General features: G+C 37.0%; 1 protein-coding gene across 1 annotated transcript in view; it reads left to right on the forward strand.

Moving 5' to 3' along the window:
* The window catches only part of LOC306852538 (enhancer of polycomb homolog 1-like), a 29,972-nt gene extending 22,520 nt beyond the window's left edge, over window positions 1–7,452 (forward strand). The window contains exons 11-14 of the mRNA XM_079389443.1: window positions 3,879–3,985; window positions 4,064–4,202; window positions 4,288–4,627; window positions 5,849–7,452. Of these exons, the coding sequence (XP_079245569.1) occupies window positions 3,879–3,985; window positions 4,064–4,202; window positions 4,288–4,627; window positions 5,849–5,921 (659 nt within the window). The 3' untranslated portion in view covers window positions 5,922–7,452. The remainder of the gene's footprint in view (window positions 1–3,878; window positions 3,986–4,063; window positions 4,203–4,287; window positions 4,628–5,848) is intronic.
* Window positions 7,453–13,771: the final 6,319 nt, after the last annotated feature.

Here is a 13,771-nt window from a genome sequence, read left to right on the forward strand (position 1 = left end):
AAGTTCAAGTTTAAACTCAGAGTCGACTTAATCTGAGATGGGAAAACAGCTGAACTGAGTTAGTTTACTCAACTCTGAGTAGGTTGACTCTGAGTTAAGCGTGTGCACCATGACTATGAAAAGTCATGATTAGCGGAGCGTCGAAATTACGATTCACCATGGCAACAGCTCCCGCCAAAAAGACATCAGCGCACGTACTTCCTTCAATGCGTAACTTCAATTCTTAATAACTGTCAATAACTTAACCGTTATAATATCAGAGGTGAAAACTAAATTATTGAACTAATATTCATTTTAATGGTATCCCATGGCCACAAAAAAGAATGTGGCAGCAGCTAAAAAGGAAAGTATAAAAACACAATTCAATCAAGGTAAAGCTTTAAACATGAAAGGTTCGTGGTTTAATGTCAAACATTTGACATTAAATATCATTCAATATCTATTGCAATGCGCTGTCGTTTTTTCCACATAGTCTAAAACACTCTTCACGTAGGCTAATTAAAAATTCTCAAATCCAACCGGTTACATTTCTTAGAGTAATAAAATTAATTACTGACTTTTCGACAGCAAGAAGGCAGAGGGAGAACCTGCACCAGCACCACTGACAGATGAAGAGGAGATGGTCAAGTACTGGAAGATTTCTAAAATCCAAGAATAAAAAGAATAACTTTTGCTTTTGTATTAGGAAATAAAGATGACCAAAAAAAATTTGAATAATTTATTTAACAGCTGGGGTGGTGGTCACGGCTTGTACTACCCCTCCATCTGGCATCCTTCCATTTCATAAAGTAATCAGTTTAATTTTCAGAAGGTGCGATGGTGGGGATATACTTGTCATCAATGCATTCAACCACAGTGGAAATTCTGATTTCTTTCTGATCTGGTTACTTCCATACGTCACAGAAAGATGTTATCAAGTGAATGTCATTTATCAGATTAGCCTCATTTAAACCGATTTTTACCACACTGACCTACAGTCCTTTGAAACCCCTCTTTGACGGATTTGTGCCCAGGAAAAAATTCTCAGAATGAGTGTGAGAGGGATGCACACTTTCCTTAAAATCTGCATACAGTGGACTTATGTGCTCTGCATCTCCGATGTTTTAAAGTGCATTTTTCTTATTTTGCAAATTATCTTCCAATGATTGCATTAAGATTATTTTTCTTACCCTATGGCAGACAATTTTACTTGTTTTATGTAAAATGCACTTAAAAAGAAAATCCACCAGGAAACAAGACTAAATCTAGACCATTTTTCATATATAAAATGCATATTAAGAATTTTTAGATATTTGTATGTGAAATAACACAAAAATACGTGGCCTAATGGTTAGAGAGTCGGACTCGTAATCCAAAGGTTGCGGGTTCGAGTCTCGGGCCGGCAGGGATTGTAGGTGGGGGGGGGGGGGTGAATGTCCAGTGCTCTCTCCACCCTCAATACCACGACTGAGGTGCCCTTGAGCAAGGCACCGAACCCCCAACTGCTCCCCGGGCGCCACAGCATAAATAGCTGCCCACTGCTCCGGGTGTGTGTTCACGGTGTGTGTGTTCACTGCTGTGTGTGTGCACTTTGGATGGGTTAAATGCAGAGCACGAATTCCGAGTATGGGTCACCATACTTGGCAGTATGTCACTTCACTTATACTCGGTAAGAAAAGCAATTTTGCAGCGTGAATGAATGAAAGAGGTATTAAATCGCTAACACTTTTTAAAAAGGGGGAGGTTTACCCAAGAAAAAAACTCTGGGTTTACCCAAGAAAACCTGCTCCCGACCAGGTTAGGTTCACAGAGTAAGTTAGCACGGTAACTGACCCTGAGTATAAGTTACCTTTCAGAACTTTACCTATCTTTCAGAAACGGGCTTGACTTACCCTGCTTTCCCGGGTTTGACAAACCTCCCATTTTGAAACTGAAAACCCAGAATTTCCCTGATTTCAGGGTTTTCACTTAAAATCCTTTCTGAAACGGGCTCTTATTTACACGACGGCATGTTATTTCTGTCTCTAACGCTACATTACATTCACATGCTCTGTATGCGCACAGCAGAGTTTCACCCCAATGCACACACACAAACACACACACACACACACAAGTGAGCCCACTCCCACTAGTATTTGTAAATATTAAGCCGCAAAATGACTATTTAAATATGACTTCTGCCTGTCTCTGTGTTAATGTAGGGCGCAGATGCGCGGTTTTGTTTGCGGTGATATTAACGTCTGCCGCTGCACTAAATGAGAACATGAACAACATCTCCAGAACTGCTCTGAGAGTCACTTCATGAGCATTTGACCCTTTCATTTTCAGTAAAACTATCCTGGTATCATATACACACAGAAATGTGAAGGTATTCACGGCAACCCGTCAAAATAAAAGTTTGGGTTTCAATTGTAGATATTGCGGCAGAAACTGTACGTAATAGTCTACTAAAATGATTAAAACCTTAATTTTAAGGAATAATCAATGTCTTCAATGTTTTAATTGTAATATTAAATCCCCTTTATTTTCCCAAAAAAATAAGATTTGTTTAATTTTCATTAAAAGATCAATTAAATGTTTTTATGCCAGAAAAAAAAAACAGAACACCCTGCCCCCGCCCCCCCAAAGCCATAAACCTAGGGGAAACACTGATATGTGTGTGTGTGTGTGTGTGTGTGTATATATATGTCTATGTATGAGTATGTATTATTAAATTTAATATTATTTTTTATTTATATATAAAATATTTTACATGTGAAAAAAATAAATACAAAAAATACAATTAGTTTATCAAGTTTTATATTTAAATTGCTATAGTTAAATTGTTAGCCTTTATCATATATTGCTTTAGCTTAAATCAGGCAATTTCTTTTTTTTTTTTTTATGTTTTGAAAACAAAAATATTTTTATATAATGCATTTATTTTTGGCCCATAAGTTTTAAACATGTTTGGGTTTTTTTTTTTTGGTTTTTTTTTGGCTCTTCATAGTAAAAAGTTTGGGCATCTCTGGCTTAGAAAATTTTGTCTATTTTGGGACTGTTTGGTTTGCATGGATGCAGAAGTATTACTGAGCCGTTTGCAAAACCAAACATTTCATAAACCACTTGATTTTAGTGTTTTTATTTAGTGCGACTGATTCTCAGTTTCTCAACTCCGCATAAGAGTCTAAATGTTTGCCAACACTTGACTAGTGAATGGTTTCATATTGCAAAATATTAAAATGTGGACAAATAGATTGCGACATTTGGCTCATCGTTGACAAAGGAAAGCAATAAACCAGGAGGAGCAAATGTTCATCAGAAGCACAGCTGCAGCTTTTCATAAAATCTCATTAAACGCTTCCAGCATTAAATGAAACTCATTCAGCACAGCGGTTGCAAATGATGCAGTCTATTCTCCTGTTTCATGTGTATCGCTCCAGTTTTTAATATCATCTACCTGTTGTTCTCTTTTTGATGAGAAACCTTTATATTCCTGTCGCTTCAGTAACTAAAATGGTCCGCATTACATTGAGAGAATATATTGATTTGATTGGTTTATTCTTAGCTAGTTTGAATGGAAAGAACTCTAAAATGGACTCTGTTGGCTGATTTTGACCCTGTATGCAATTCATTCGTGCACGTTATTGTAAACAAATGTTTTTGTAATATTTCAGCAAAATATAGTGACTTGCACCAACATTGAAATGGCATTTCTGTGTATCTAGTCGTCACCTTTATTTATATAGCGCTTTTTACAATGCAAATTGTGTCAAAGCACTGCATATATCTGATGCATAACACCCAACACTGTTGCAAATGTATTTTTGTGTAATTTAAGATTTCTAGTCTCTTTCATTGAACAAGAAACTCTGTGACTCTGTATGTCAGATGTATAATATTTCTGTTTTGTGTTTCAGCGTTCACGGCTGAGCAGTATCAGCAGCATCAAGAACAGCTGGCCCTCATGCAGAAACAGCAGCTGGAGCAGATACAACAACAGGCCAATGACACCGGCTCAAGTCAGGTGTGTAACTGAGACACAAGTGTCACTCGTGTCTTGAAGTTAGATGGCTTGTGTAACATTTTCCTGCTGTGTCCTCAGTCTCTTGTGTCCAAGACGCTGGACTCAGTCAGTGCCCAGTTTGCCGCCTCTGCACTCATGACCTCTGACCAGCTTTTGACCCTAAAGGTCAAAGAAGACGGTGCAGGAGGTGGAGTCAACGGGGTCGTCCAAGCTTCAGGTTTGTCTTTTGGACAAGCTAAATCTTTTGCATTTGCTCATCCTGTAGTAATATTGAGTTCAACCAATTATTGTTTGTTTTACAGGAGTTTATAAGGGATTGAGCATCTCTGCCACATCCTCTGTTTCGGTCCTCACTAGCCAACCAACATTGACCGCTGCCCCGCCCACCTTCCTGTCCTCCACTAGCAACTCTAACACAAGCTCCACCCACACTGTTCACAACCCTATAGGTAATCATGGTAACAACACAGCCAACTCCACCTCTCAGGTCCTGATCGGCAACAGCCTACGACTCAGTGTCACCACACCCTCTATCGCCAGTCTGAATGCCCGTCACCTTCCCAGAAGTCTCAGCAATGTGCCACCCGCTGCCTTGAAGCTCGCCGCCGCCAGCAACTGTCAGCTCCCCAAAGTCAACGCTGGGTAAAGAATTGCATTCATGCATGTTGTTTCTTTTCCTTTTTCTTTTTAAAAATGTTTTATGTTTAAAGTTAATGCGTGTTTTTCCTATTCCACTGCCCGCGTCGCATCTTTGTCAGCAAAAAAGCATATTCTGTGTGGATGGCACCTAGTGATATGAATAATCTTGTGCGCCGACATGCAGTTGGATCGTTCTTTTCTTTTTACTGTTATCACCGGCATATTCTCAAAATGTCTAATTCTAACGTTTGGAAATTTATTTTCAAAATCGCTTTTTAATTTACTAAAAAATTAAATCATGGCAAAACATTAAATTCGAATTAATCGATAAAATCGGAAAAATTGCCCAGCCCTTCATCCTGCATCTTTTATTTCATTGTTTTTGTTTGCAAATATTTGTTTTTATAACACTATCAATCCAGCATTTGTTTGGAAATATTTTTATTATTTTTAGCCAACAGTGACAATCAGTTGTTGTTTTTTTTTTTTTGCATATTTAGTTATAAATAGTTTATAACAGCCGAGCATCATTTTTGTTTGCAAATATTTGTTGTAACAATACAGCATTTGTTTACTAATCTTTTACTATACTTAACAGTGACAATCAAATTTTCATATTTTTTCTATTTAGTAAGCCGTTTTAATCAAGCATTGTATTTTGGTAAATATTTTTTTAATGAAATTGTATTTTAACAGTAACAGTCGAGTGTTTTTGCAAGTTTTACTATATTTATCAAACGATAAGCAGTGACAATCGAGCACTTTTTTTCGCAAATTGTTTCTAAATAATTGTATTATAACTAACAATCCAGCATTTTTGCAATGTTTTTAAACTACATTTAGCAGCAGTAACATTAAGTAAGCTATATTTAGTAACAGTAAATTAATATTTGGCAAATAGTAGCAGTATAGTTTGTTGTTTTCTGGTTTTGTAAATATTAAGTTACAATAACTATCCAGGTCTTAAAGACTTAAAGCATGAAAAATGACTTCAGACTCCACATCAGTGTCACATTTAAGGCTTTAAATTTGAATGGCTATAAATGACAAATAATGCAAGAAATCTGCTAATAAATCTGTGGTTGCTTTACTGCGGTCTCATCATTGCATGCACGTGAATTCTCAATGTTGGAAACGTAGCATGAGTTGCGCAAGTACATAAATCACTTTTTTTTTAATCTGATTGTTTATCGGGTTATTGATCCGTTACTTGTTTGTTTACAGGGAGAATCACGAGCAGGAAAAGCAGTCCCTCAATAGTATAGCAGAGAACACAGTGGCCATGGAGGTGACGTAGTGACCGCTGCCTGGGCGTCTTTCTTTTTTTTTCTGCCGTCCAGTCTTCTGGTGCTGTGCACCAATTGGGTTCGGGGAAGCAGAAGGACAGCGGGTTTCCACAGCGACTGTCTGAACGTGACAGAAAATTTCATCTCTTGTTTATCTTTATTTTTGCCCCTTTTTTTTTTTTTTTTTTTTTTTTTAAATATGCTTTGTTTCTGTTAAGAAAAGTGATGTGTATATTATGAATATGGCTAATATTTGATGTACAGAAACTACATATTTGTAAAAGCCCACCACCATCATCACCCTTGTATATACGCTACTTGAATACAGAACTGTTGAGTTGATGTTTTGCACTTAGGGAATCAAAAAGAGTAAAAGTGAATGAGGGGGAGTGTGTGAGGTAAACGTTGAGTGTGTGAATAGTCATGTGCATGGTGAGGAAACCTGCTGTTCTACCTATTTATTGTGCTGTGTTTACAATTATTAGTTTTTGTTTATTTTCTTTTATTTCGTACACTGTGTCCCTCAGTTGTTTCCTGTGGTGTTGTTTTGGTAGCTGCCGACTCCTAAATTTCCCCGTTTTCAAGTTCGACTGATTTATGCCGTGAATTGGATTGAACATTGATGGTATCATGCAATTAGTTTTTTTTTTTATTATTATTTAATTAATTTTCCCCTCCTCTTCTGGGAGGAATGGGACGTGTCGGGGTTCGACGGCCTTTATGTTCAGGGGTTAATGGGAGGGTAAATTTAAGGGGGTGGTTATTGGAATCTTCCTTATTTATTTTTTTCATCCCAAAAAATAAGACAAGCAAGGGATGAAGTCTTCACTTTGGGAGCTTCCAATGCTTCCGGGCAACTAAGCACTATTGTTTAATTTTTTTTTAGTTGATATATTGCTGCTTTTTGTATAAATTCAGTTCCTTTTTCATACGATGGAAACTGTTTGGTTTGTCCCTGATTTTATATGATAGTTATTTTTGTATTTTGTTTTGCATTTCTATCGTTCTGTTCGTTTAGTTTTTTTTTTGTTCTTGTGGTGAAGCGTCTTTTGCGCTTCGTTAACGGAAGACTTCATTCTTTGTTGCTAAACGTCATGCGCAACGGCCGATAAGTGCCCATCTGAGTCGTCATTCCGGTTTAATGACTTCATTCAATACCAAGGAGAAGAAAACAAGTGGATGCCAAATGAACGTCATCTCCTTGGCCTTCTTCTCTAAACGCATTAATCCAGCAGACTCTGGACTACTTCAAGGCCTGAAAAAAAACACAAGTTAAAGGTTGTGCCTTCCTTTGGGAATGTCCTGCTCAGTCTCTTCTGTGAAGAGGATGCTCCGGCTCAAGACCGCGGTCCTGCGGTACACACTTGTCTGGAGCTGGGATCTCTGATGCCCAGTCCACTGGCTGAACTGAATCATCCTCCTCCAGGGGTTTTCTAGTCTGATCTGGATGGAGGCAAAAAAGAAAAAAAATATTGAATAAGTGAAAAAAGATGTGACAATTCAAACGTGAATCAGACAATAAAGCCCAGGTTATTATATGTGAACTAATGAGTTGTTTTTATTGTTAACAAGTGACTGAATTTATTAGAAATTAATACTTTTATTTAGCAGGGGTGTATTCAGCATCAAAGACACTTATAATGCTACAGAAGATTTTAATTTCACAGAAATGCCAAATCTAAAATTAAAAAAGTAATAAAGCATAGAATGATTTCTGAAGGATCATGTGACACTGAAGACGGAGTAATGAGGCTGAAAATTTGCTTTGCGTTAAATAACTAAATTCCATTTTAAAACAAATATTTCACAATATTACTATTTTTACTGTATTTATGAAATAAATGCAAGCCTGTGTGAGCATAAGAGACGTCTCAAATCCTAATTAATCTGAACTTTGTGACCCTGTACAACAAAATCAGTCCTAAGTAGGGCTGTATACCTTGGAGAACCTGGCGATACGATACATACCTCGATACACAGGTCACGATTCGATATGTACCTCGATACAGAGCTGTCTCGATACGATTTGATACAATGTGACACGATTCGATACGATTCAATAAAAATACATGCGCCAGAGCCAATTAGTTAATGCTGAACACATTTACTCAACAAACAGAACTCTGCATTTTTCTTCAATTTATTGAAGACAAAAGTGCATTATAACAAAGTGCATTTTGCTTAAATATTTGCAACTTTAAGTGCTCTGATTAATTGTACACAAATTGTATTAATTTGGAAATTACCACAAGTCAACATTTAACTTTCCAAGGGTACAGTCTGAGCTCACACAAGCACAAAATCTTCTTCTTATTATTCTTAACTTCTTATTAAATCTTATAATTCTTTTTTGTGACACCATGTACTGCCATAACATATTTCACTATGAAATCACTTAAATGCTACATCTTGCTTTAACATTTTCCATGAGTTTTTTGAAACTCGCGGGCGCCGCTGCGCCCCCTAATGGCTGGGCGGAGTATCGATACTAAGGGCTAGAATATCGATACTGTATCTTTTTTTATTATATCGGTATGTATCTAAGAATCGATATTTTGAGCACACCCCTAGTCCTAAGGGTCATTTGTTTTTAAATTGAGATTTCTACGTCTTCTGAAAGCTGAACAAATAAGCTTGACATTGATGTATGGTTTGTTATGATAGGAAAATCTGAGGGTGCAAAAAATATTGAGAAAATACCCTTTAAAGTTGTCCAAATTAAGTTCTGAGCAATGCATATTACTAATAAAAAAATAGAGATATTTACAATAGGAAATTTACAAAATATCTTCATGGGACATGATCTTTACGTTATGTCCTAATGATTTTTGGCATAAAAGAAAAATCAGTTTTGAGACAATTTTTGGCTATTGCTACAAATATACCTCAGGTTTTGTGGTCCAGGCTCACAATTATTTATCGTTGATATACAGGTGTATTCATTTCAGTGTTTTGTTTTTTTGGTGTTTTTATCTAATTTGGTGTTAGAAATGTGGCAGATTTCTTAAAAATCTTCAGTTGAATAGGGTTTAAAATGAGCCGTATTTCTGAGTAATAGGATGTCACTCGTGTCATGTAGATATTAGGCCTGTCAATTGTTTGCAAATGTTTTTTCTGTTGACTTAATACTCTAAATGACTTTCCAAAGGAAATGACTCCGTAACAGAAGCCGTTTGACAAGTATGACAGCTTCTAATATTGAGCCCCATGAATGTTAATGACTTAAAAAAGCCCCAGCAAAATCAAAAAAGTCTCGCATGACAGCTTTAAAGGGAATATTCTGGATTAAATACAACCTAAGGTCTAATGACAGCATTGGCATCTGTTTTTACTGACAAATAAATTAAAACAAGAAATTGAGTGTGCCACAGAAATCTATTCATAAAAAAATAATTATTGCCAATAGCCAAAGATGTCAGGGGGAAAACAAGTTTGTTTTGTAGCAATTGTGTGGAATAACATCATGATGATTGAACTGATTAAATCTGTAATGTTCTCAGATGGATGCAGGACCTCAAACTGATGCTTCCAGTGTTTGCACGTTTAAAGATCTCGGAAATTCCCAGGTTACACAACTTCACAACACGCATGTCACAAGACCGGATCACGGTGCAAGGATGTGTGCTTAACAAACTGAAACATACATCGACAATAAACTTTCCTCCATGACAACATGCTTGAAAGCAATTCCATTTTCAGTTTCCCTTTGCCTCTATCTTTGGTGGCGGGTGAAGTTAACATGAAATCAAAGATAATTTACACTATATAGAGGCCAACTCCCCCTTTTATTTTTTTCCCATATCAGCTCCTAATTGATCAAATCCAGTCTCATTCTACAGTTTCTCATTGAACATCCTGTTTATGTCAGAAATGTGTCAAAAATGGGTTTGTGAATTGCATTTGAAATGATCACTATATGTGGCCTTGGAGCAAGAGAAACTGAGTCCTCTTATTGAATGTCCAGAATGAAAGCAGTAGGAGATTGATTTTCATCTTGTGAAGAAAACATAATATTGCTGCATGCTGTTGCTGCGTTTTCCGTTTTCCATCTCTTACTCTGTTTTGCTGTAAAAAAACATTCTTCAGAGATCGAGCAGGCTGAATTTCAATATGAATGCCAAATCATCTCTGCACGCCAGAAAGCCAAATATTGTTTTTATCGACCTCAGCTGAGAATACTGAACTGGCCTGTTACCATAGTAACTTATTTAGGTTGAGTTTCTTCAATGATGCTGCAGCTTTAGACTTCATTTTTCATTGCTCATATGTGGTTGAGTTTGAATGTCAGGAAGAAGTTCAATTTTATGTCCTCCATCCTGAGATGAGGTTGCTCCACTAAGTTCTCTGAAATATCCCTGCAAGTAAGATACGGTCGTTCTTAGCATGGACATATTCTGTATGTGGTTTCAGCACAGCTCAGTGCTACATCACATATTTTTGCCAATTCTGTTCATATCTGTCTGCAGCACAAAACAGCTAGTGGTCCTCGGGTTTCTTCATGTTTCTGCTGCTTTAAAAGTCTCTAGCTCTTTAAATATGGATTCTGATTGGCTGGCAATGTTTTTATCATTGTCCTCAGTAAAAACAAAACAATCTATAAGTTATTCCAACGAAATCGTTCCTCTGTGTCGTTATCGTTACGACTGTTTTCATAGAATTTTGATTTGAATGATTATTAAAATATACTATGGGGCTGTTGAATGCTATTTCCAGGGAAACGCATGGCAAGTATTTTTATTTTTTTATTTATTTCTCTTTCAAAATCAATTATACAGAAATACTTAACTTCAAACAGCTCACACACAAAAAAAATATATATATACATCATATAAGGTAAAGCATTCAATTTTACAGATAACATGTTTTAGCATGAGAGATGTTTTTATACATTTCTTGTTTCTAGTTATTAAAGTCAGTGAATCATAAAACATTAAGTTATTTACAAAAAAACTTGAGCTATAGGGCGTCAATTATCTAAAAACTTTTTATCTTTATTTGATTTAGGTATTAAAGTTATTAGGCCTTGCTTCATCGATTCAGATAATTCACCACTAAAATAAGAATTTTTATATGATTGATAAAATTGTGATTAAACTGTCTATCTCTTCCACAGTTACCTCACTCTCACAAACAGCATAATTGTCTTCACTTATATTTGGAATAAATTGTTCCACCTCAAAGAAAAATTAATTAGATGACTCAGAATGAAAAGAAGAAGTATACAGTTGCTGATAAAAGTCAGCTACAATGAAATTTTGGCTTCATCAGAAGTGAGAATACCATTAATGTCAAGGGCTGAAATTCTTTTTAATTCACCTCTTTTTTTCTAAATAAAAATGTCGAATTCCTTTCTCCAAATTCTAACCATTTTGCCCTTTATCTAACAAATGTGCCTTTGGCCTTCTCGAAATTGGTGCTCTGCGTTTAACCCATCCAAGTGCACACACACAGCAGTGAGTAGTGAACAAATGCACACACACACACCGTGAACACACACCCGGAGCAGTGGGCAGCCATTTATGCTGCGGCGCCCGGGGAGCAGTTGGGGGTTCGGTGCCTTGCTCAAGGGCACCTCAGTCGTGGTATTGAGGGTGGAGAGAGCGCTGTACATTCACTCCCCCCACCTACAATCCCTGCCGGCCCGAGACTCGAACCCGCAACCTTTGGATTACGAGTCCGACTCTCTAACCATTAGGCCACAACTTCCCTAATACATAATGCATCTTATAATCTTGTACTGTAGTTATATCTGATCAAATGTACATTATTATTATTATTCTTTAGCTTGGGTTGAACAAATTATTTTTGCTTAGATGGAACAGCAGCTACGCTAATTATGTCTCTATTTGTTTCTCTGTTTCTGGTAACTAGGAATTACAGAAGCTTCAGTCTGTATCCAACCCTTAAATGATCTGAGATGACCGAACACCTGAGAAAAGATGATGCCAACCCCTCAGAGGACCTCAGAGGATGCCAATGCTCAGACAACATACAGAATTACCAAATTTTGCCATAAATTAAATATATTAAGGTTCTGCAATATATAGTGGAAACTTAATTTCCTGTAGAGCTGCTTTGCAACGATTTGTATCGTAAAAAGCGCTATACAAATAAACTTGAACTTGAACTTTATAGTGAATAAAGTCTCTTTAAATTAAAATGATCTTTACATTAAGAAAAAGAAAGATTCTTTGCGGAAACAAAAATGGTTCTTCTATGGCATTGCTTTTGGAACCTTTACTTTAAAGAGTGTGTGAGAAGGGAACATAATTAAATGCCTAAATGTTCACACTTTGATTTAGGTGTGCGCCCTAAAATGCTGCCTTTGTAGACTGCTCACTAAGTGTTGGAACATAGCCTGTAAGTGTGTTGTCTATATGCTATAAACTAAAATTAAACTGTGACAGTGGAGAATCCCACTGTGTATTTGTGATATTGTCACTTGCCGAGTATTTTCAGTTGATTGAAGGGTGAGAAAAATGATTTGACCTTTCTGTCATTTCCCAGGAGAAAAGGAGAGGCACTCACAAAAGACCTCCGTTGCTATGGTTATACCGCAGTACTGTTTTCAGGATATTCTGATTATAAGCATGATTGCATTAACATAATCACAGTATTCTGTTTACACGAGCTCTGACTTCATTGCATTATAAACCAGTGAAAACATGAAGGCGGTGAATTTGTGCGTATGGATTTTTCACCGCTTTAAAACATTAACGTCAGAGAGTCTCCTAATAAACATGCAGGGCAGTATGTCGTCTCATTTATCTGAGCAGATGAGAAAGTTGTTTGATTTTTGTAGTGTCTTTGTCAATACCACAGCCAACAATGACCCATCACAACAACAAAGACGCTGTGAAGATCAGAGCAGGAAAAAGATGAGACTCTGAAGCTGCCTTGATGAGAAATAAAAAAACAAAGAAATGCTGTGAAATTCATTAATAGTTTTGAGGCTAAGGCACATAATCCAATTTGTCTGCAGTCTTCAGACGGCGCTGTGGTGTGGAATGATTGATTAGATGCTGGAGTATGAGCTATTCATCAATGCCCATTCAAAATGGCAGTTTGATTACTCTCTAATAGAGCCGTACTGCCGCAGTCAAAACGCATTACCTCTGAAGACGCCATGGCAATGGCTTCTTCCTTCCAGGGTGATCGTTAGTCTTGGAGTCAGGTGACAGGAGGGATGAAATGGGATTGGTTAAGATGACCTCCTGTCAATAAATGACAGGTCTATTATGTGACACTGTTCAATATGGGAGCTTGTTTCAGTGGTTGAGAACAATATTAGAAAAGCAGTAAGCAGTGGCTCATTGCAGTCAGGGATAGATAGATAGATAGATAGATAGATAGATAGATAGATAGATAGATAGATAGATAGATAGATAGATAGATAGATAGATAGATAGATAGATAGATAGATAGATAGATAGATAGATAGATAGATAGATAGATAGATGTTTACTACATTGTTTCCAGCAATGTGTGTGTGCTGAGAAACATCTGAACAGCAGTTTGGGAAAGAACTGGAAAATGTGATATTTCTTGTTTTTTTTTCCTTTTCTTTTTGGTCTGAGTGTCTGGGATGTTTGGCACACGGTGTGTTTTGGCTGCCAGGGAGAGGATTTGTACGCACCTGTTTAAAGAGACTGAAGGAAAGACGGAGGAGAGGATAGATAGTGACTGAGAGGAGAGGATAGACAGATCAGTGAGAGACCTCACAACAGAGGCACTGTGTCTGATGCACCTGCCTAACCCTCATCCGCCCGGATGGACTGATGGACTGGAGGAGATGCCCTCAACTCTCTGCTACAGTTAAATCTATCTATCTATCTATCTATCTATCTATCTATCTATCTAT

The sequence above is a fragment of the Barbus barbus genome, assembly GCF_936440315.1.
Source record: "Barbus barbus genome assembly, chromosome: 32".
Taxonomy (NCBI): Eukaryota; Metazoa; Chordata; class Actinopteri; order Cypriniformes; family Cyprinidae; genus Barbus; species Barbus barbus.